At 42.8% G+C, this 24,056-nt stretch overlaps 1 protein-coding gene across 2 annotated transcripts in view; it reads left to right on the forward strand.

Moving 5' to 3' along the window:
* LOC117558923 (glutamate receptor ionotropic, NMDA 3B-like) overlaps positions 1 to 24,056 on the forward strand; it is an 86,733-nt gene that overhangs the window by 25,758 nt on the left and 36,919 nt on the right. For both annotated transcript variants that reach the window (XM_034235477.1, XM_034235478.1), the window contains exon 2: positions 14,421 to 15,118. In XM_034235477.1, the coding sequence (XP_034091368.1) occupies positions 14,421 to 15,118 (698 nt within the window). The remainder of the gene's footprint in view (positions 1 to 14,420; positions 15,119 to 24,056) is intronic.

The following is a 24,056-nucleotide window of genomic DNA, read 5'->3' on the forward strand; positions in this document are numbered from 1 at the left end:
ACATTCAGACACAAATAGATGACAAATATTATTATGTATTTATTTCAACAAGCCCCATGCATACAAATACATTCATCTCAGAAAAGAGATTAATTAGATTAATTAATTAGCCAGATTTGAGCTAATATCTTATTTCCATCTGCACTCCAGGTAGGTACATAACAATCAACAAACACTAAACACTTTGAATAATCTCTATCACACAAACAATTTTAACAAATGATTTAAGTACAGGTCAATAAAATAATGCATATAAATAAAATATAATATTACAATACAGTTCAAATGGAAAAACTCAGATTACAGTGTAATTAATGACTGGTTGCTTAAAGGTGGGGTAGGTAATTTTGGAGAAACCAGCTCGAGTGCGCTACAATTTGAAAATACACAGCCGGAGAAAATCTGCCACTTCCTTACAGAGCCCCTCCTCCAACACACACGAACGCGCACATGACCAATGAGGGCACGAGATAAGTTTGTGCACAGATGGAAGGCTGACAGGCAGGTAGGCCATCCAGTTACTTTAACCGGGCTGATGATGATTGGTCGTGCTTTTTACAGCGCCACGGCTTCCACAGATGATATTAATGGATTTTTTGTCAAAGCACTTCAGATATTCATTGCTATCGGGACGTTAAGAGCATTCCATGGAATATAACAAAAAGTGTATCTTGAGCCGGTTTCTCAAACTTACCTACCCCACCTTTAATGTAATTTGTTTTGACCATAAGAGAATGAGTTAAAGTCAGTACAGGTTTTAAGTTCAACTGGAAGAGTATTCGAAGCTGAAAGAAGCTCCTTGTGTTGTAGCATTGTAAATGATCCTGAATACCAATCGAACTCTTGAAAGCAGCAATGAGGGTATGCTTTAGGATCGGTCTTGTGTCTTGTGTTGGTGTCAAAAATCCAAGATGGTGATCGCTAAAAAACCCATACAGAATCCAAAAGAAACAAAGTCCACAAACCAGTGGATGAATCCAAAGGATGTTTGTTTTTAAACAAGTCTTACAAAGAGAGGGTTAAAAAGACTGCAGAAAATAAGTAAAGGCATAACCTTTGTGATGCCTCTACAGAGTCTACAGCCACAGGAGACCTTTAAAGGTTTAGAGACTTAGATCCCAAAATAGCTACATGGTTAGATCTGGGGAAGAATTATGATCATGGTAGAAAGAAACCAACATTGAGTGTCTGTAGGAAAATAAGAGTCGACAGTGATCTCCTGTCCTGTCAGACTGATGTTTTGTTGACCCATCTAACCACCCTGACCTCCTCCCTCTGCAGAGGTCTTGTCACTTGAACGTAAACATATTTCTCCACGGTGCATTTGCTGAAACAAGTGATGCTGTCATTTCCTTTGGATGATTGTCTCAGCCATGTGTTGTTCCCTCTGGATTAAAAACAGGCACACGGCTCGTTTTTTCTGACCCTGACGAATGCATCAGCAACCAAAGTGCCAATAAACAGGGTTGGTAATAACAGATGAGAATTGAAGCAGCAGTATTGACGTTTTCCTCCAGGCAGGCAGCTTTATGTGTATGTTTGTTTCATTCTGGTGTTATTAATAGAAATAAAACAATGGTACCTTTGTGAAAACCCATATACGTGCCTCCTTAGGTTGCTTAAAGGTTACATCTGAAGGGAGAGGTTGCGGCATAACATTAGACCTCTGTATTGAGGGATGAATCATCAACATGACTAATGGCATATTTACAAGGAGGGCTCAGGGGCTATGCTAAGTGCAGAGTTCCTGTAATATAACTCCCGATTTTGTAAATCTGTATCATCTCCCCCAGGGTATGTTCAGTACACTACTTTAGTCCTGAAAAAAAAATCCTTGTTTATGTGATGTTCCTTGAGTGAGCACAACGACAGCGTATTATCCCGTCGAACTCATTAGATACATTCACCAGTCATGCATTTAGATGGAGCTCAAATCTGGTGGTACTTACTGGAAAAAACTGCAAATGAAGAAGGGACTCACTGCTTTCCTCTTGATAGGTAGGACGATAAAATGCACATTAAACTGTTTTTGAAATGTTGTTCTTTGGTTATCCGATAGTATCTGAAACCACTGGGGCCCGCGGCAAGCGATGTTATTACTGCATCAGAAAGTTTGTTTCTTAACAACATCCCCATGTTTACAATTGCATCAGGCATGCAGGTGAGCCTTATTCTGTAGTGGTGTGACCCTGAGATCAACAACAGCCAAGAGTGATCTGTCTTCCCTCTGTTCGGGTGAATAATCAAGCAACCTGCAAACAGAAATGTTGTTTACTTTTACCCATAGGAAGTGAAAGGACACATTATTTTGATCCTGAGACTTTTTCTTCATTGTGAAATCTGCATTTGACAGCTGCACGGCCGTTGTTTGTGTTTTGTAGTTTAAGCTCTGATGAAAAAACATAGTGAGATGCATGCATAATCATAATGTAGCAGCTTATGGGACAAACAGCTGGCTGCCAAGGTCATTAGTTTGAATCCCACAACATGTTGGTGTGAAATAATAAGAATGAATGCACACTTTCCTTAAACATCCCCGGTACTGTCCTTGAGAGTAGCACTTACTCATGTCAAGGTTAAAAGGATGGGGTGTGCAGCTCACTTACCTCATTCACACCAACGGTGTTCAGGGCTGGTTCGGAGCTGGAGCTTGAAAAGCACCGGGTTTTCCTCTTCACACCGCAGCAGAGCAGCCTCTTAGCTCCGGAATCCGGTTCGTTTCAACCAGAGCCATATAATATGATATTATTATATTATATTACTATTATATGGCTCTGGTTTCAACCACCAAAATATTGTCCGGCCAGAGCAAAAGCACCACATACGTCACGCTTACGTCGAGGCGGGGGCAGGGACACATCCATGGCAGAGACAGATCAACTCCTGAACAACAACAAAAAGCCCGCGTTTTATCCAGTTTGTACGCAACGATGGAGAAACTTAACAAGAGTTTCAGTGTTTCTGCCATAGACTGTATATAAAGGTTTCTGCTCATGGTGAAACAACGTGTCTGCGTGTTAAGGTGGAACCTGAGCATTCACGTTGATCACCTCTCATTATAACTCATTATAAATCTATAAAACTATAAATATTAAACTTTACTTCACGTGTTCATTTGAGAACAGCTGTTACATACCTGGGTGAAGGTTACAGTTCATTTTAAATGAAAGATACAACGTTACTCCACACTCATGGTTCAGTCCACCTTAAGAAATAAGACCGACCTCGGAAGCAGTTGTGTTTTAAAAAAAATCCTTTATTGACACGAGTACACTTTTTTATAAGAATATAACTAAACCACAGAAATGACTCCGGAAAAGCTGCAGATAGAGCCATAAGAAATGAATGCAACTGATTTCATCCGCGCGGTTTGGCTTTATGAAGCAGGCACGCAAACGGTTACGTCATGACGCAAACGATGACGCAACGACGCATTACCAGTCGGACTCTGGGCGGTGTGAAAAGAGCCAGAGCTAAACCGAAGAACTGATCTGAACCTGAAAAGCTCTAGCACGGAGCTTGAACCGGAGTTGCGTTGGTGTGAATTAGGTATCTGAATGCTCTCTGAGCAAAGTGTCAACCAGTCTGTGCTCTAAAAGAACATGCATGCTCAGCAAATCATCCCAGGAGAAAATAAGGTTTAAATATAGACATTACAATGGTTGATGTTGCGAAAAATGTCTACATTTATCTTGAATTAGGGCTGCAGCAGCCACTGCAAGAGTGAAGATTATTAATTAGAATAACATTAGCACAGTTCACTGGCAGTCTGAGCTAATGACAGGCACAGACGCACAGGGTGTTTGAGGCCATGTGTCGATGTGTCTGGATGGGGAAGTAGAGGAGAGTCCAGTCCTTTTTAATACAACCTGGATCAATAGGTTTTAGGTTCTCAGTTTGGAGAATATCTCCCTGGATACACATTTTGTGACAGTTTACCTCTCAGTGAGGAATTGGTATCACTTTCTAGTGCACTCACTTTAGGTTTTACTACATAATAATATGGTTACACCGTTGGTTTGGGTAAACACTTTGTGTGTTCCCAGATCTCAACAGTAACTTTGGGGAGTAGAATTATATACATTTAAGAACAAGACCCAGTTTGTTCTAAACTTTGATTGTTTGTGCTCTCTGTTGTATCTCAGTGCATCTGCTTGCATTTGTTTCTATTGTCATCTAAATCCATGTCCTTGTCCCTGCTTTTCTAATATATCTCATGTCCTTAAGAATGACTTTCTCTGAAACGTTTTCTCAAGCCTTTCCCCAAAAACCGAAGTTAACACTGAGAACAAATCAGTCATCTTAAAGTGATTCTCCTGAGGGTGGGTGGGGTACAGGGGACTGGGTTGGTACGGCAGCAGAACACCGCAAGGACATTTTGCTGCAGGATTTAATTTTCTGCAAAAATGCTATGAATCTAGTAAACAAAACAATTAGCTAAAAAGGTATTCAGATGACTCATGTTTCTAATAATAATGATATAAAATGTGCCTCGCATTGATTCCTGGTATCATTTTGAGAGTAAGCGTCATCACTTTTAGATGAGTTGATACTCCACTGTGGAATGAAACGCTCCATTTCTATATATTCTGCTCATTTCCTCCCCAGCAGCAGGAGGAGGCCAAACAACATGTTCATCTGTGCCCCAAATCAACTAACCCCAAATGGCCCCGCAATCGACTGGAACTCACAGTCACATTAGAGAGGCACTTCTGGCATGAACAGGGTGCCGTTTGTCATACAAATGACCCCAGATTCAAATAGAGTCTAATAGTCTTTTTGTTCACTTCTTCTGTGTCCGTCGCTTTTGCTCCCAAATGTTTTCCCTTGTCTCTAATTAGCCCCTTTTATGCCCGCTCTTGCACTTGAAACCGTTCACTTTTCTTTTGCAGTTTCATCTTATCACCCTCTTCACGTCTGGCCCTCCATCTCTCCGTCATCTCCCTTTTATAGAGATGGATGGAAGGGGATATCAGGGAGTCTGGGTGAAGAGCTCAGCTGATAGGCTCAATCAAGGCAGGTCATTTACTCACCGCCAACCCATCCATCCTTAAACCTGCACGTACCCACTCTTACACCCACACACCCTCCACTCAACACTCTCTCCTTGCACAAACACACCACCACTAAATGACTTCCATCCCTCTCGATGTATTATTTCACTCCTGGGAAGTCGGGTCTGAGATTCAGTATTCAGTACGACCGGCGCAAAGGGATATTTTCCATTAAGAAGTTGTTCGGTCACACATATGAGCAGACGCGCTCACCAAAACAAACGCACACACACTTCAACAACATCACATATACTCAAACACACACCTGGTGCCAAAAGCTCTAGACACCTCATTACGGGCATGGCGTGTTTTCACTGTTTGGGTGTTGTGAATAAATGCCCCCCCCCCTGAAGTTCTTTCTGTTTGCCGCTATGCTCCCCGTGGACTGACTGTTAATGACATCACGCCGCTCTGCGTCTGTACTTGGGGAACTATTGGTACCATTCCCATGGTAACTAAATAATATTGCCATCTCATCGGTCCAGCTTCCTGCTGGTCCAATTAGAACCCAGCAAGAGGCCATTTTCCACCCTGACAGCCTCTGTGCCAGCCCAGGAACACCATAAACAGCTTATTTACCCCCAACATGATGCCATGATTACTGCAATGCTTGACGCCACCTCCAGCAGGTCAGCAAGTCGGCGAGAGAGGAAGATAAAACGGGGTTGTGCAGGAAAGGAGGGAGAGTTATGAGGCTGAAAATCGTTGTGGTAGAAACTCAACGGCAAGTGTTTACAAAAGAACCGACGGGCTGAGGCTCCATCGTGCTGTATTTGGTATTGACAGATGTGCGGCGTAATCAGAATAGGGCATGCATGTTCTACTGTAGAGTGGATGGATGAGTCAGGAGAGGAAATACGATTACACCGACAATCATAACTCAGATTAGCCTTCCACTGTACCTCTCTCCACTGTTTAACACGGGAATCAATCACCATCACATTCAGTACCCCGCCTCATATCACACACAGGGCCACACGAAAGGGACACATATTATTCTCCCCGGCAGAGAAAACAACATTGTCTACAGAGCAAGGACAACAATCGCTCTCTTTAATAAATAACAGCAGCTATTATGATCATAAATAATGAGAGGGCCATAGGCTGTTTGTAGGGGGAGGATGATACATGAATCCATTCAGCATATTTCTGCTGTGGGCCTGTATCTCTGTAACTGAGGGGATCAAAGGATCTCCTGACAAAAGAGGCGCCGATGCAGCATGCTGAGCTGACAGCCTTCACCGATGCTAGCCGTGCACTCAGCACTAACATTGGCTGACTAGAGACCTGACTAACCAGTCCAGAACTGCACATTCAGTCCCCCCGCTGTTTCCTCTATCAGATTATTATTGATGACATCAGGATACTCTCGGGCCGTAGAGGCTCATTAAATCACAAGGCATCTGATAATGAAAGTGAACACTCTGCACTAGATTACTTCCTTTACTTTACAGAATAGTGGGGAAGCATTTGCATGCTTTGGTATGCATTTTATTAATTCCCCATGCTTTGCCTTTTCATTTAAATGTGTGACTTGGAATTGTGTAGCAAAAAAAACTTCTTCATGGTTATTTGACAAAGCCCAAAGCACTGTGCACTGTGTGTTGTAATATTGAGTGTATTTGTGTGTGTGTGTGTGTGTGTGTGTGTGTGTGTGTGTGTGTGTGTGTGTGTGTGTGTGTGTGTGTGTGTGTGTGTGTGTGTGTGTGTGTGCAGTAGTTATCTGGTACTCTCAGTTCTCCTTGCCTGCAGTGCTCCAGGCAGGAGACTGCTCTGCGTCTTGATCATTCAAATTAATTTGAAGCCACACTGAGAACAATATTCCATCAAATGGTTTGTAAATCACAGGCATTCACATTTACACACTCACACACGGCACATAAAATTCCTCTTGAAGACACTCTAACACTCATGGACAGACACACTTTGTACACAAATGCACACACACACACACATCCACTTCGTTATGGTTGGTTTGACACCGATGTACAAAATGCGTGAATCTCATTTTCTCTCAGCCTTTTCTCCCATTTGGAATGATCCCTATAAACTCGGAGCCCGGAGGAAAAGAGGAGACATGGCCTGTGAAGTGTTTCATGGCTTTTCCCACCATAGCTCAAGACTACAGTGGTGTTTTTACGTAACTGTTAACCCCCCAAACTCCCAGCTCACCACTCCACCAGAGAAACTAACAAGGTCCTTACGTATAATGGACTCGACACACATATAGGCCTACGTCAAAGAGTTCCCACATTGTCACAGCAACGAGCCAACATTTCCCTCTAATCAAATGTAATTCTTTGTGCTCTATACATTTTTCGCCAGCTGTTTCATCACGCTCCCCCATGGGCTACAATCTCCCGCATGATAAATCTGCTCCATCATTGTATAGAGATGGTGGGCGGAATTTGATCGAGTCAAGGTATTTGCATATGTAATTTACCAGTTACAATCAAAGACACGGTTCCATCTCCATCATCTGTTAACTGTGAAACGAGATTTAGCCACTTTTTCAATCTGCGGCCATTCCTGTGGTGGCGGCTAATAGTGTGTATCGCACTGCTTATCACTCTGTTGCTGTGTTCCAACAGGCTGGTATGCTTAGATAACCATAGTCATTTGCTGTGTTAAGTGGCTGATTGCTTCTCAGTTGGTTTCTCCGTGCGAGTGTGTGGCATACTTTCATGCATGTGTAAGCACGTAAATGTAATTTTCTGCCGCTGCCCTTGTGTTTCTTGCAGTCTGGTGTGTGTGTGTGTGTGTGTGTGTGTGTGTGTGTGTGTGTGTGTGTGTGTGTGTGTGTTCGCCCTACTGTATGTGTGTTCGCCCTATGCTGCTCATGTGTTTAACAGAAGCAGCCTCTTTCCCCCCACAAAGCTTAGCTCCAGTCCCCGGCAGCATGGCTGAGTAAGATTAAAGTCACCCACATTACACTTAGCGCCAGGAGACGTAAGTAAATTAGGAGAAAATTAAACAATGCTATTTGCATACAATTACGCAACAGCACGGCAAACAGCATGGTCAGCGAAAGTATTACTTATTTAACTTTGCAAACAAATCTGGCTGGCCTTATTCAATCATGTCTGTTTATTTGATCTGCGAGAGAAAGTCAGAACAAATTACACACGTTCAACAGTTTCTTTATTTATCCGAGTGGGCGATGCTAGTTGTTTAACTGCTTTGACAGAAGCCCGTTCTTCACTGCAGATTGAAATGATTTCCTTTGTGTACATGTGCCCACATCTGCTTTGACATTTTAGTCTCACTTGTTACGATATAGGCTCAGTGCTCATCACGGGTGTTTGAAATATAAGACCCCCGCTGAGAGAATCTTTCACATGCTTCCTCGAGCGACGGCAAACTGCCATCACCGCCTCCCCTGCTCTCGGCTGCATTCAGATGCAAACCATCACCTTCTGCGTCCTTTCACAAATACGGATATTAAACCACATCAATTCCTTTCTCATCTTTCATCTCAAACATATATTCACACACCTATCTCCCTCCGTCTGTCTCTCTTCCTATCTCTGCATTCATCCTCCTGACACCCAGCCAACTCACCTGGTGAAATATTAATGTGTGCAGTGAATCGTTCTTGTTTGGAGTGCTGCCCTGGCCGTGGGCTTTGTTTCTGGACAGAATGAGGATCTAAGCAGCCATTCAGAGGCTCAGGCAGAGGTCCACATGGCTGCATGTAACAGCGAGGAGGACTCAAAAACATGCCCTCAACCGTCTCAACTGCGCCTTGCACAATGTAAACAAATCATGATGCAACGATAAGCCTGACCGGGGCAAGCTGCAGCGAGTTAGAGAGATCCATAGCCAGAACCTGTGTAGGACCGACTCGCTTTTCCAGAGCTTCAGCTTACATATTTAGCTTCCACTAAAACACACACACACACACTCATGTCCCACATCTTTGTTTTCGGCTCTGTCTTGTTTCTAATAAGCTCTCAGAGTACAGGTGCTATTGTTTCTTCCGTGCCCTCTCCTTTGTATAGGGGGATCTTTTTTTTCTTTTAGCATTGTGCACTTGCTTGCACACCCAAGTGTTGATGCTTTTCTTTTGGAGGCCTAAATAAGGAATGAGCTTAGTAACTGTGAGCTGCTCCCTCCTGTTCTGATTCAACACACTCCTGTCGGATTTCTCCACATTGCCCACAGACCCCTCTGGGTTTATGCTCGAGTATTCACACCATGTGTTTGTACTGTGTTTGTACTGTGTTTGTGCGTACTTGCACTGGTGCCTTCTGCATGTGCGTCTGTCTGCTGTCTGTGCATGTGAGTTTCAGTGCATGCATTTGCACACATGCAATTCATTTGAAGGCGTGAAAGTCTTTGGGCCAGCGCATCAAACAGCACTCCGGATTTGTTTAGCAGAGGCAGAGGTTCAGTTCAAGGCTTCTAATGTGCAGATGTGTAAGAAGGGGTATGGATTGTATATCTCATACCTGAATAATGCTGACATCCCTTCTCGCGGTGCCTATCTTGCATTCCTAGTTCAGAGCCTTTATAATCTCATGCATGCGGAGGGAGCTTTTACCTGAGAAGAGAAAAAAAGATAAGGGCATACAGACAAAAGTACACATACGCACACTGGAGATCCTTACAGGTTCAAAATGTGTCACTGCTTAGAGAAAACAGCTATTACATTCCTAACCAAGCCTGAAAAAGACGTGTGTAAAAGATCAGGCTGGGTCTGGATTGACCTGAGCAGCAGAGCTGGATTTAAACAGCACCATGTCTGACAGGATCAAGTCTGTGTCTGTCAAGCTAGTCCCTGAATACTGTAAAAGAAAAATCATAGAAATACTAATGTGTTTCAGGGAAAAACTGCCAATAGTTTGAAAACGTTCCAGTTCAAGACAGTACAGCCACCTTTTATCTCGTCTAGACTGTGACATCATGAAAAAACATCCAGCTTGCATTCCTCTAGAGAGCACAACTCAAATAAGGTTCCCGAAGGTCTGCTGGAAAACAAAATTACATTTTAAATTAAAATGACGGATAACTGCAGCAGCTAACTTGACCCGACCCAAGGCAAAAGCACACACATTCTTACAGACATCCTCAGCGGACTTGAAAATCCATCATAAGCATTCTCGCAAGTACTGCATACAAACATACACAAATACATTACACACATATACGTTTTATCCAGCATGTCACAGGGATAAACACTGATGCTGCCGGCTTATTTTTAAGACATGCTGGATTAAGCTGGAGTGATGAGTGGCAGGGATTTCATTGTTCTTATGAAATACTTCAAGATGCTTCTATACTGTACATGTAGGGATTTGTCATTGTTTGATTATAGATCATACAGCCTTTTTTGAGAACGAGTGGCAGACGTTTCTTTATTTGTTTTCATAAAGAACAGTGATTGTATGTGTGTAAAAGGAAAGAGCATTGACTATGGGATAATATAGAGGCTGGCTAGTTTGTGGCTTGTTAGGCTGCTTAGACGTTATTTTAAATTGGCATCAAAGGCTAGCTGAAAAAGTGGCCTACTCAGCAGTAAGCCAAAAAGAAATGTGGTCAAAAACATGCTTTTCAAATGTCTTGTTTGTGATTGGTCTAAAATGTACCAACCTAGAGATTGTCGGCTTAAGCATGCGTTCAGACTGAAAACAGCATTGTTTTAAATTCAGATACAATGGGGCTGCCTTGATGGGAGTGAGTTGTCAAAATTGCAAGTGAGACAATGAAATGAAATCCAGATCCAGTTTGGGTGACAGATGAATGTGTTGAAAGGATTATCAGATGCCTACAGTACGCGCAACACCCGTTTATGACTGACAGAAATTGAAAGAATGTTGGAAAAGTATCACTACGGCAATCAGCAGAAAAGTTAGAAAAAAATTCAACTGACATCTACGTTTTTGCTGAAATGTATGAGGTAGTTTACTATTCTTTATTCAGTTCTGTTTTCACTTCTCAACACAACAAAACAAGCGTAGAATCTCTAAGTCCAACGTCAAAACTACACATGACTTCAAAGGGGTTTGTATTTGTGTTTAATGTCTCTACTGTGACATGTCTCCATGCTTTAATGTTCAAAAAGCTCTTTATTTCTCTCATTCATGCCTGTGCTCCAGCCCCTCTTTTCACCCTCTGTCTGAAACCAGAGCCCAGTCTGCTCTGATTGGTTAGCTGGCCGGCTCTGTTGTGATTGGTCAACCGCTTAGAGATGTCCCGCCCCTTGTTACAAGTGTTACATAGTGATTTTCACTTCATTTCAAGCCTTTATTTACCCAGGTGTATCCCTTGAGATCATTGATCTCTTTTTCAAGGGAGACCTGCTCAAGTAGGTTCCACATGAAACATAAAACAACAGAACAACACATAGGACATCATACAGCATCATTACAGGGATTACAATTTACAATAACTATCCACATGAACAGGTACCAACAGCATCCGATTGAGTAGCATCCGACCGAGCTTTAAAAACATTTAGTGGCACCAGGTTGCTCAGAGGAGCTGCGCATCTAAATGCTATCTTCCCTAAGACAGTCCTAGCACTTGGCACATTTAATAAAACCACAGCATGCGATCTCAGGCAGTAGCCACTTACAATTCACCGTGAGATCAGGGAGCAGATGTAGGATGGAAGTTTCCCTAACATGGCTTTGTGTATAAAAATGTACCAGTGATGTCACAGGCATTGGAGGAGTTTGTAGGAGAGATTTTACCCTTTGCAGACCATTTACAAAAACCTATATGACACACTACAGGAAAAGGAAAACCCCAAAAGGCACAATAGGGCCCCTTTATTCCTAGTTGGAGCCGTATTCTATAGGTTGAAACATATTCCATATAATTCCAATGCACAGAACTATTGGTTTGTGTCAACTAGCTACATTTCATACGTTATGCTGTTTTTCATTATTATTAATGCATATCCCCCGGACAAGACTTTTTTGATCGCATTTGCACTTACAGTATAAGCGCAGCAGAAAATGCTCTAATATATCAGGAGAATTAATTGTGCCAAAACCTTAAAATGCAGCCAAGAAGGGACTGCAAGGGACGGCAATAACTATCTCATTTTTTTATGTGCTTCAAAAAAAAAAAGAGTCCACTTTGGTGCTGGTCACGGTGGATTGCCCACAGAGACTCTGAATACACCCTCCGTCCTCTAGTCCTTTCCATCCTATGGGCTAGAACTCCCGCATTTCAGGAAAGCCTCACATCTATTCAAAATCACATCACAGCTCCCCATGCTTTATTCACTTTAATTTGCTTTCTCTTCTCCCAGCGGCAAATACAACTGCTGTTATTCTCAGGTTAGCTCTTATTATTATTCTCACGTCCCCCCACTCTTGAAGTAATTCTACCGTTGCTCATTGTGAGTCTCCCTGGATAAGAGCGCCGGCTAAATGCCTCAAATGTAAATGAAATTGTAAAAGAATCTCTCTAAAAGTCAAGCAAGTGAGCGGTAGTTGTCAATGCAATAGAAATAATAAAATAGCGCCGGTTTGAAACAGCTGACACAGCTGTGGGACGTACCGCAGATGATCATTATTACAATTAATTTGACAATGATATAATGCAATAATCCATCTCTAATTTTCTAACAAGCTGCATTCACTCTGAGCATGATTTACAGACACAAAATCTTTAATGTATACTGTCTTCAGCAATATAACATCTCCATTTATTAATATGTGGCCAAGCATTAATATTAAAGGCATAGAAGGATCTTGCCCAGAGCAACTTAGAATAGAGTTGTGGCTGAACCTGTCTCTGCGGTCCTGCCTGACTCTCATCACTACTTCCCTGATGGCTCCCGCAGGATTGTTGACATCCTCCTGGATTCATCTTCCTATTATAGACACATGCATTTCCAAACATTTGGACTACCTATGTTGTAAATGTATTATCTATTGCACGTCTGTCCGTCCTGGGAGAGGGATCCCTCCTCTGTTGCTCTCCCTGAGGTTTCTCCCATTTCCCCTTTAAACTGTGGGTTTTCTCTGGAAGTGTTTCCTTGTCCGATGTGAGGGTCTAAGGACAGAGGGTGTCATATTGTCATATTGATATGTAACATTTGTGATATTGAGCTATATAAATAAACATTGATTGATTGATTGATTGAGAATAAGTATGCTAGTTCCTCCAGCTGCTCTGTTGATCTGCTATCGTCACAATTCGAGCTCTTCGGCATCCTTTGTCAAAATAAGCATGATCACTCCTGACAGTGATATTGTGAATAACACTTGCACCATAGCTGCCACTTCCTTGGTATCTCTATCCCTCTCTGCCACCTGCTGCCGTCTCATCAACAACCCTCTCCCCCACCCCGTTACCTCCCTGCCCCCCCCCCCGTCGAGTTCAAACGAAGACGCCTATTTTCATTTGTCCCCTCACCCACATCCACCCTCTCTCGGGAAGATAAATACACACTGCACTAAATCAGCCGTGTCTTTGCAGACTTCAGTCAAATATTTTCTCTTTTTTTACTCTCTTTAGGGACTCAAGGACTTTCAGCAGAGGGTCCCTCTGCTTACTTTGTACTCCTGGGTGGGATATTTCCATTTGAATGAACGCGTACGGGTTGGGCTTAGATATCTCATCTTCAGACACACGTGTGTATTCCTGAAGTTTCTCTACCTGCATGGATTTTTGAACAGCAGATGTGCAGACTTAATTAAGCATTGTATGTGCATGCATCTACATATGTTATGATGCTAAACATGTGTATGTGCCGGAGGGTATTTATGAGCGTAGTGTGTAATGCATACCTATCATCTCACTTCAATGAGGTAGTGCAAGTCTTAAGTCTCTAAACTTTGGAGTCTCTATATAAAAGCAGACTCCGAGTCCCCCCCCTCAATCTTGCCTGGAGCCACTGATGAGATGAAAAATGGATAGAGGTCCCAAAGGAAGCAGGGGGAAAGGTCCATCTGTGAGCTGCATTCAAGGACAACAGTGTTATTCATTTTGGAACAGCATGAAACAAGCCAGTGTTTTCAGTGGGGTTTTGGAAATGCCAGCTCCTGGATGAACTGTGGCTGCCACTGTTGTCTTGCCAAGCCAACTGTGATGTTGCAGATTAGATGCGAATCATTGACTCCTTGTTGGTATCCGCGCGGCTCTTCTCATTCAGAGTGAGAGATAATGAACAAATGTGACTGATTGTTTTTGATCAGTATCGCAGTGAATTACTGCAGCAACAGGGATTGTTTTGCAGCTGCGTTTAATGTCATTTTATGTGATTCAGCCCGGAGGTGTTGGGGTTTGGTTATACCTATTAATCTCTGTTTTGTTCTTGTTTTCTCTTCTTCACGTCTTCTGTTTGCTCCTCCATCATTTTACTTCTACGTTTACACTCTACGTTCTCCTTTCTTTCCTCTCTTGTAGAACCAGTTCAACCTGATGATGTCAGCCCGTGTCCCTCCGTCCACCCTGGGCAGTCTGCTGCTGGCGGTCCTGCAGGGCAGAGACGGGGACCGGGACAGAGGGGGCCGGGGGGACAGCGGCTTGGGAGGAGCTGCAGTGGTCTGCCCCGGATGGGAGGAGGGGGGTGAAGGGTTGCTGTCTCACCTGCAGAAGCACAGCGGTTCTAACTGGCATTTGTGGGACATCATCAACCTGACCCTCATCTCTGGGGGTGGGGACAGAAGGGTGGAGAGCGGGGAGGAGAAGAAGGAAGATCAGAGGGAAGAGGAGGCTTTTAAGATCCTATCTGGCCGCTTCTTGCGCTCCCCCTCCCCTATCTCCTCCGTCCTCCTCCTGGGATCTGACCCCGAGTGTCTCTCCTCCGTCCTGCGGGCTGCTCAGCGTCTCGCTCCATCACTACCAGCGCTGCAGTGGATCATGGGATATCCCTTGTCTCCGGATTCGCTCCACACTCTGGGAGGTCCCCTTGGACTACTAGCCTACGGGGAGGTGGGCCGCAAGCCAATCAGCTTCTACATCAGGGATGCTTTGCAGTTGATTGGACGTGCGGTCACTGCGGCAACCATGGTGAAGCCGGACCTGGCGCTGATTCAGAACACGGTGAATTGTTACGACAAAAACCGGCATGAGCTCCCCTCTTCAGGACAATATCTGGCCAGGTAAATGCACACTCTATGTACTCATTCATGGTCAGTCCACCCGCATTACAGGAAAACAGATGTTCTCCCTATAACCTCTGGCGGTATCTTCCTATGCAGATCATTTTTGTGAAACTCCAATTAAAAAGTGCAATTAAATCAAATTTTGCAATGAAAAAATCAGCATATGTTACGAACCCTGTAGGCATATGAATGCTGGTAATGGAAGCATCACTCTGCTGATGTATTGCTAATCGTTCGGTGCTGATGAAAGTAAAAGTTACAGAGCAACAGGCTTCCTGCTCATTACCAGAATACAAAAGCTACAGAGAAGGAGAAAAAGTTAGGGGAGAAACAAAGAAAAAGGCTGCAGGTGACACTAAATCTTTAAACAAAGAAAACAAAATATGCTTCCTAAGCTATCATATTACCACCGACTCACAACAGCTGACTGAAAGAAATGTAATCAAACATCTGGCAGCATTTGTCGAAAGGAAACACACTCTAGCATCTACACAGAACAAGTAGAGAGTCAAATGAAATACGTTTGTTGCCGCCATAATGAAAAACTGAACCAGTTATACACGTACCAAACGACTGAGTTAACTTGACTTTGAGGAGGTCGGCTCAGTTTAAATCACAGCCTCCCCCCGGGCGCTTTCAAGAATCAGCTTTTATCAGCTTGGGTGGTAGATCAGAAAGAGCCGAAGGACCAGCCAAAGACGAGAGAGACCGGGGCGTAAATACTGGCGAGAGGTCCAGAGGCGTTAACCGTGGGGGGGGGGGGGGGGGGGGGGGGGGGGGATATCTACTGTGGAGAAGGCAGTGGCGAACCGTGTCTATCACAACTGGACCTTCTGTAGACACACACACCCCCCACCGCCGCCGCCCCCCCTTCCGCGGCATTATAATGTCCGTCTTTTCACAGAATTGTCGTCTTGAAAAGGGTACTCACAACAATTCCGCAACAACTTCATCTGCACCTGTTGCACTTGTCATTTCAACGTTAAAAACAATAAAACGGCATGAATTGCTTCGTCGCATTCATCTAGATCAGGGGTCGGCAACCCGCAGCCCACGGGCCGCATGCGGCCCTTTAAGCCCTCTGCTCTGGCTCCCTTGAGCTTAGACAAAAATAAGAAGGAAATAAAATAAAAGTATTTGTAGGACTATTTATATTTTGTTGCATGGTTGAAAATGTTTCGTATCTTGTATTTTGAGGTGATACTGTGACACATAAATAAAAAACAAAACGGTTTTAATTAGGTCAACTAAATATGCGTCACATCCTGCTACGGTCCCGCGCGAGCGCCTTTTCTTGGAGGCGAATAACCTGACCCCCGGCTCGATGAGCGAACTATGGATAAATCAAAGAAAAGTACCGGAGGAACACAGGATTTAATTCTGTGTGGACAGAGTTATCTGCTTTCACAGCAAACGATGCTGGTTTACCGGTATGTTTGATATGTAGAGAGAAGTTGTCAACGGTGGTGCAGCCTTTACGTATGGAGGAACAACAAGGGAGAGGAAGACAGCTGACGATCTTCAGTCATAATTCAATGGGGTATGTAATTTATTTCAGAAAACACTTTTTGTTATATTCCATGGAATGCTCTTAACGTCCCGATAGCAATGAATATATTAAATGCTTTGACAATAAATACATACAAAAATGAATCTCTGGAAGCCGTAGCGCTGTAAAAAGCACGACCAATCATCTGAGCCGGTGTCAGTACCAGATATGTTCGGGCTACCAGATATGTTCGGGTGTATTTCCGTCGCATCCGTCATTCGTCATGTCCGTCTACTCACCTCCCTCTGCTCCCAGCGCTCTGCTGCCACACACCGGCCGTCTGCGGAACTGCAGCCGGAGGAACTCGGGACTGCTTGTTATGTGTGGGGTGCGATGGTGGGGTCCCATGTACTTGTGCACATAAATAATGTTTCTAATTATTTACAATTAAAAAATATATATATTCTGCGTTACTTTAGCCAACACTTTTATAAGGCCACTAGATTAGATAATTACGAAATGTGTAGATAGAATACATATCTTTCAGGTTGTTATTTTGTCATTATGTTTAATGTTTTATTTACCTTTTAGTATTTGTATATAGTATCTGAACTTTGGAGAGGAGTTGGGAGACACACGACACATCAAATCACATCTACAGATCAAGGCGAAGCGAATGGAAGTACTCCCATACTCCTAGCGTGGAAATGTTTGTGAAAACGTGTGCAAAGTCTCCGAAAATCCTAAAAATAAGCTCATATTTGAATTCCCCATTACAAAAAAACACATCATGTTTCAGTAAAAACAAGGCCCCACTGATCATCTACTCTCTGAGACGATTCCAGGGATGTATGGCTTGAGTTTCTACCACCAGGGAAAGTGGACAAAAGTGCCCGAGATCAGCCTCTTAATTTACCCAGGGCCTAGTGCTTGGCTTTTGGCATGAACATTCAGGAAACTCCCCTGAGTATTTTATTAAATATCTGAACTTTGGAGAGGAGTTGGGGAACACACGACACATCAAATAACATCTACAGATCAAGACGAAGCTAGTGGAAGTACTCCTAGCGTGTGCAAATGTTTGTGAAAAACGTGTGCAAAGTCTCCGAAAACGGAGCAGTGGCTGTGATGCTAGCTTTGCGGCTAGCGGTTAGTTGTTATTGTTTGAAGTTGTTGCTATGGAAACAACATGACGGAGAACAAATTAATATCTTCTACATATAATAACGGACAAAGTAAATAATGAAGTGTAGGCTATGCCTGTTTGAAGTTGTTGCTATGGAAACAATATGACGGAGAAAAAGTATAATCTTCTACATATAATAACGGACAAAGTAAAGAATGAAGTGTCGGCTATGTTTAAATGTTCGGAATTTGACCGTGGTGGCCCTCTTGAGTTGCCGTAAAATATGACGAATATGACGGATGACGGATGCGATGGAAATACACCCGAACATATCTGGTAGCCCGAACATATCTGGTACTGACACCGGCCCGGCTAAAATAACTGGATGGCCTAACTGCCTGTCAGCCTTCCATCTGTGCACAAACTTATCTCGTGCCCTCATTGGTCATGTGCGCGTTTGTGTGTGTTGGAGGAGGGACTCTGTAAGAAAGTCTGAAGGAAGAGGCATATTTTTTCCGGTTGTGTACTTTCAAATTCTAGCGCACTCGAGCTGGTTTCTCCATTCTTACCTACCCTACCTTTAACTCTTTTTAGGGTGCAGCTATATGTTTTATTTATTTCAAAGTGGGCCCATTTTAATAATATTTTCTTTCCCTTCAAATGTGCAGAGGACTCCCCAAGTGCTGTGTTTAATTTATTTTAAAGTAGGCCTGTGTATTATTTTTAATTCTCCTTATAAGAGTTATTTGTTTCTTATTAGAGGTTAACAGTTTTATATCATGTAATAAATAGCCTAACAAATGCAAAAAAAACTGTAGTTTTTGTCTGATATAACAATAAAAAACTATGAAATATGTTTTGCGGCTCCAGACAAAAAAATGTTTTGGAAAAAGGAGCAAAATGGCTCTTTTGGTCAAAAAGGTTGCAGACCCCTGATTGAGATCCTGTCTCGAGCCAGTTAACTAGCGGGCCTTCTAGAGCACCCTGGAACCAAGGGGAACTCTGAAAGAATACGCCCATTGGCTACAAATCAATATATGATTGGCTGATCAAACTGTCAGTCCAAACGTACGCTCTTATTCAGTGCAACGGCCAGGGCATTCTATCAAGGATGTAGAATACCTTGGTGAAGGATATTCTACCCAGAGACCCAGAACAAGATCTGATTGGTTGCTTTCTTTTCTAACACAAAACCACTAAAATGCGGAGTGCATGGTCCGAGAAGGACAAACAAATCAACGTAACACTGTAATATTACAGATCATCAACACAGATACGATTCTCATTTATTCATTTTATATACATTTTATTTATATAATTAAATCGATGTTTTGTTTGTTTTATCTGAGTGTTCCAGGGTATTCTCTGAATACCTTGAAGGCCCTGACGGTTCGCCACTGGGAGAAGGTGACATGTTAACTAGGCTACACTGTTGAGAGACAGAACATAATGGGTAGAGGTGAGAAGTAGTGGAGTACAAATACTTCGTTACTGTACTTAATTAAATAGTTTCTGGTATCAGTACTTTACTCCACTACTTTTTTCTTTGACTTCTTACATTTTGAACACAAATACCTGAACTTTCTACTTCTTACATTTTCCAAACAGGCTGGTTCCTTTAGTCTGAATGTGTGTTTGGTGCGTGATCATTATTATTTAGAGTCATTGCGTGCCTATTGATTTGAACACGATCCGTGTATCCATCATTTCCTGGTCTTCTCTAAAGAAGAGAGACCAATGAAAACGTTGTCATGTTGCCGTTGTTCAGCATGGAAGCATTCATTAGCTAACAATGACATTATTGTTCTATTAATATAAAGGGAGGTCAGGTAATCTTTAAAACAGCTGGTCGTTATGGGTACTTTTTACTTAAATACATTTCAAAGCCCATACTTCTTTACTTTTACTTGAGTAAAGAAGTTTAGTCAGTACTTCTACTTTTACCAGAGCATTTTTTAACACGAGTATCTGTACTTCTACTTGAGTAAAGGATGTGTTTACTTTTGCCATCTCTGTATATGGGTATATAATGTATGAGCATAAATAAGTTACATTGTATTTATTTTTCTGACTTGAGTGTTCTGTTCGCCCTACATTAGTGTTCTTAATTTTCTTCTGTCCTGACTGACATATGAGCCTTTGCTCAGTGCAATTTATGACTCAAGCACTCCCTATGTTACTACATGACTATGCACATTACTCTTGTCATGATTCGAATCACACAGTGATGTACTAAGTGCTGAGGTTACAGGTCTTTGTGCTCACTCAGTGACAGTCTGGTCACTTGCCATTATTCTGGCTGGACCCGTGAAGGAGAGACAGCTCAGGTTAGCTAGACTCCTTTGAATTATGTAGCATGTGTCTGTGAAATATTAACCTCCACCCATCTGCAATGGAGGTAAATACTCAAAATGTAATTAGTGTTGTCCCTGTATAATCAACAGTCCTTACTTCCCCACTTTTAGTATGTACATTTGCTTTTATAAAACCTACATTTTAAATGTAGTAACTGTGTACTTAAAGGTGGGGTAGGTAAGTTTGAGAAACCGTCTCGAGATACTCTTTTTGTTATATTTCATGGAATGCTCTTAACATCCCGATAGCAATGAATATCTTAAGTGCTTTGACAATAAATCCATTAAAAAATGTCATCTGTGGAAGCTGTAGAACTGTAAAAAGCACGACCAATCATCTGAGCCGGCCCGGCTAAAGTAACTGGATGGCCTACCTGCCTGTCAGCCTTCCATCTGTGCACAAACTTATCTCGTGCCCTCATTGGTCATGTGCGCGTTCGTGTGTGTTGGAGGAGGGGCTCTGTAAGGAAGTGGCAGATTTGTTCCGGTTGTGTATTTTCAAATTCTAGCGCACTCGAGCTGGTTTCTCCAAAATTACCTACCCCACCTTTAAGATAAAGAGGGCCCTTCAATGCTTTATGATGTCTGCCCTTTCTTGTAGTGTGTGACGAATCACAACAGAGCCGGCCAGCTAACCAATCAGAGCAGACTGGGCTCTGACAGAGGGTGAAAAGAGGTGCTGCAGCACAGGCAGTATGAGAAAAATAAAGAGCTTTTTGAACATTGAAGCATGGAGACATGTCACAGGAGAGGCACAACATATAAATCTGACGAGCAAAATAGGCCCCCTTAAAACAGACCAATATTAGTTTTGTGGCACTTCTCTAAAGATCGGGAGGGATGTCCGCTTCAGAGTAGTACCCTGCAGCAGGGAGAGATTTGTGGATGTTAGAAAAAACGTATTCCTCTTCCAAAAATGAAATACATAGCTTTAAGCCACATAGACTTGGTAGTGGCCTGATCGGGATTAGACCACAATTACTCTCTATAACCCCTCCAGCAACTAGGCCAAACAGTTTTTCTTCAATACCTCCTGGTCACGTAAAAATGCTTAGCTATTTCCAAAAGTGTACACAGTTAAACCACCGAATGATAGATGGAAGACACTGACAAACTACAATTAAATTCATCGAGTCACAACACTACGTTTTCTTTAAGCTCGTTAGCTTCCTGACTGACACATTGGCCTTTGTGTGAGGAGCTGCTGGCTCTACTTGTGGTACTGCATGCTCTGGATGCTGCCCTTGTCTGTCCTCTGCTCCACGGGGGCGGCTCTTTCTGAATAGCGCTGTCATCCTCGTTGTGGGGAGGAGGTCTTTATGGCATACAGATCCAAAGAGTGGCATCAGGGAGTTTTGTCTGTTTCTCTTCGTTCCTCTGCTGCTTCAATTCCTGCAGCTTTTAAAAGGGTTCTGTCAAGGTGTGTTTTGTAATAACGCTTACACACGCACAGTAAAAAAACACATTGAAATACCTATTAAACCATAAATATTGTCACTTAGAACAGAAATGACTTAATCCTGACATGTGTGCATAGTAAAAATGGGGGGGGGAAACCCACTTGCATACATTACAACCCCTCCATGTGGCTGATATTGAGTGCAGCACAGGAGCCAAATGCCATAGACTCACTCCGGAGTCGAGTATATCTCTTCTGCAGGTTGACATTGATATTTTATCGCTGTGCAAAGGATAAAACAGCATGTATCCGACTTTTGTGGTCATGTGGATCCGGTAAGAGAAGGATTTGTGGTATGAGCTGGGCTCACAGCAAATATTGAAGACACATACAGTGCCTGCCAGCTGAGAGTGATCATCAACACCACCCACATAATCACAAGCTGGGTTCTCACAGCCTTTCCTCCGTCTGCAGTTAACTTGAGCTCTGGGATGCCAAGACAATTTGGCATGGAGGGCTAGAGGCGGAAATAAGTGGAATGTGGTTACAAAGCAATATTATCGGACATTTATTATCCAAGTTTACACATCTTGATTAGCTTTAATGTGATTAAATTGCCCAATTTTGGCCATGCTAGCAAAGCACAGCCTAATGGATAGCAATGTCTGATCAGTTGGTGCAGATAAAAACATTTTAAAAGCTCTTGGATGGATTGTTTTTTAATTGGAAGGACATTAATGGTCCCTAGAGGTTGAAGCTTACTATTTGGTAATCCGCTGACTTTTCCTGTCGCGCATTAACCTTAGGATGACCTTTAAAATGTGTTGGTAAAATGTCTTGATAGCTATTGACAGAATTGCCATGACATTTGATATTCAAGAGCAACACTGGGTGAATGGTATTAAGATTTGTTATCCCTTGACTTTCAATGTAGTGGCATCATCTGACAAAAGAAAACATTTATCAAAATAACTGGTTTTGACCAAATAAATTCAGATTGAACTTAATAATAATAATAATATATTAATTTTATATAGCGCTTTTCTGGACCCAAAGACGCTTTACATTTGGGAGGGGGGGTATACAAACAAAACAAAAAAACAGAGACAAAGCCAAAAAGAAACAAAACACAACAGAAAAGCAGTCAGGAGGAAGTTGATTAAGAGGGGGGGGGGCTTTATAGATAAAGAGTTGAAGAGGTGGGTTTTGAGGCGGGACTGGAACAGGGTGAGGGACTCAGACTCACGGAGGTCTTGGGGGAGTGAGTTCCAGAGCTTCGGGGCTGCCACAGAGAAGGCTCTGATCTTACTTAATGATCTTCATTGAAGTGCATCTTTATGGTTGGGGCCAATCAGAAAATGTTTGCACGCTAATTTACTAATCCAAGAGATTATCCAAGGTGAATATAATATACCTGCTAAATATCAGTATCTAACATTGTCTTCATGAGCGTTTAAGAATACCGATGTTAGCAAAAACATTACTACGCCTAAGTACGGCCTTACAGAGCAGTAAGTGTGGCTATACAATAAAGAACACAAAAAGTCATGCTTTTAAATTCACTCAAACTTCCTCAGGACACTGTTGTCGGCCAATTAGTACGAGCCACAGAATAGACCATTTATTAAAGAGTCCTCCCCAATTTAGTGACCTTTGTTTCTGGCCTGTGAAAGACTGATAAAAAAGGTCGTTCTATCGCATTATTCATACGGGTCCAGTTAGAGTCCACCTCCTCCAGTGTACTGCCCGATCCTTATCCCAACACTGCAACAGCCTGACATGCTTTTGCTCAGGAGAGCTCTGACAAAGGAAATGAGAGACTTCCACAAGGAAAAGGCAATTAACAGCTCAATGCCGTAGGGACGGAGCGATGAAGGCAGGGAGGGAAAGAGGATGTCTGGAGATATAAGGATGAGAGGAAGGTGTGAGCGCGAGCAAAAGCTGCACAATGGTACTGAATCAAAGCGGTGGACATAGGGGATCGAGCCACAGTAAAAATATGAGAAACTATCCACTTTTGATGTAGTTCTTCCGAATGTCCAGAATACAAACATCCCTAGGGGCCTATTCCCAAAAAGAGAGAAAGTAGTCAAAGACAAACAGATGGATGAAAGACAAGGGAAGAAGGAAACAGCAAACGGAAAATAGCAATAAAGTCAAAGAAAAGGAAAAAGAAACTTGTGTGGGAAAGGATGTGAGGGAGGAGACGATGGTTGGAAATGGACGGGGGATAGTTTATTATCAGAGTGAGATCTGCCAGTCAGTGCCATCTCACTCGACACATCTGCCAGCGCTGATTCCATCTCCCTCGAAGAGATTAAAAGCATTGAAACAAGCAAGCTTCCTATCATCCCCGGCAGACAGAGTAAACTTTCCTCCAAGTGAAGGAGATGTAGTGATACGGGAGTGAGACACATGCCGGGGACTCTCTTATAGAGTCATCGTTTACCGGCCACTCTGTTGACATTTACTTCCTGAGTGTGTGTGTGAGCCGGGGCCAGGTGTTGGTGAGAGGAAACCATCCCTCTCTGACACCACTTGGCTGACTTATCAGACCGCTTCATTCT

Source organism: Gymnodraco acuticeps, unplaced genomic scaffold (assembly GCF_902827175.1).
Source record: "Gymnodraco acuticeps unplaced genomic scaffold, fGymAcu1.1, whole genome shotgun sequence".
Taxonomy (NCBI): Eukaryota; Metazoa; Chordata; class Actinopteri; order Perciformes; family Bathydraconidae; genus Gymnodraco; species Gymnodraco acuticeps.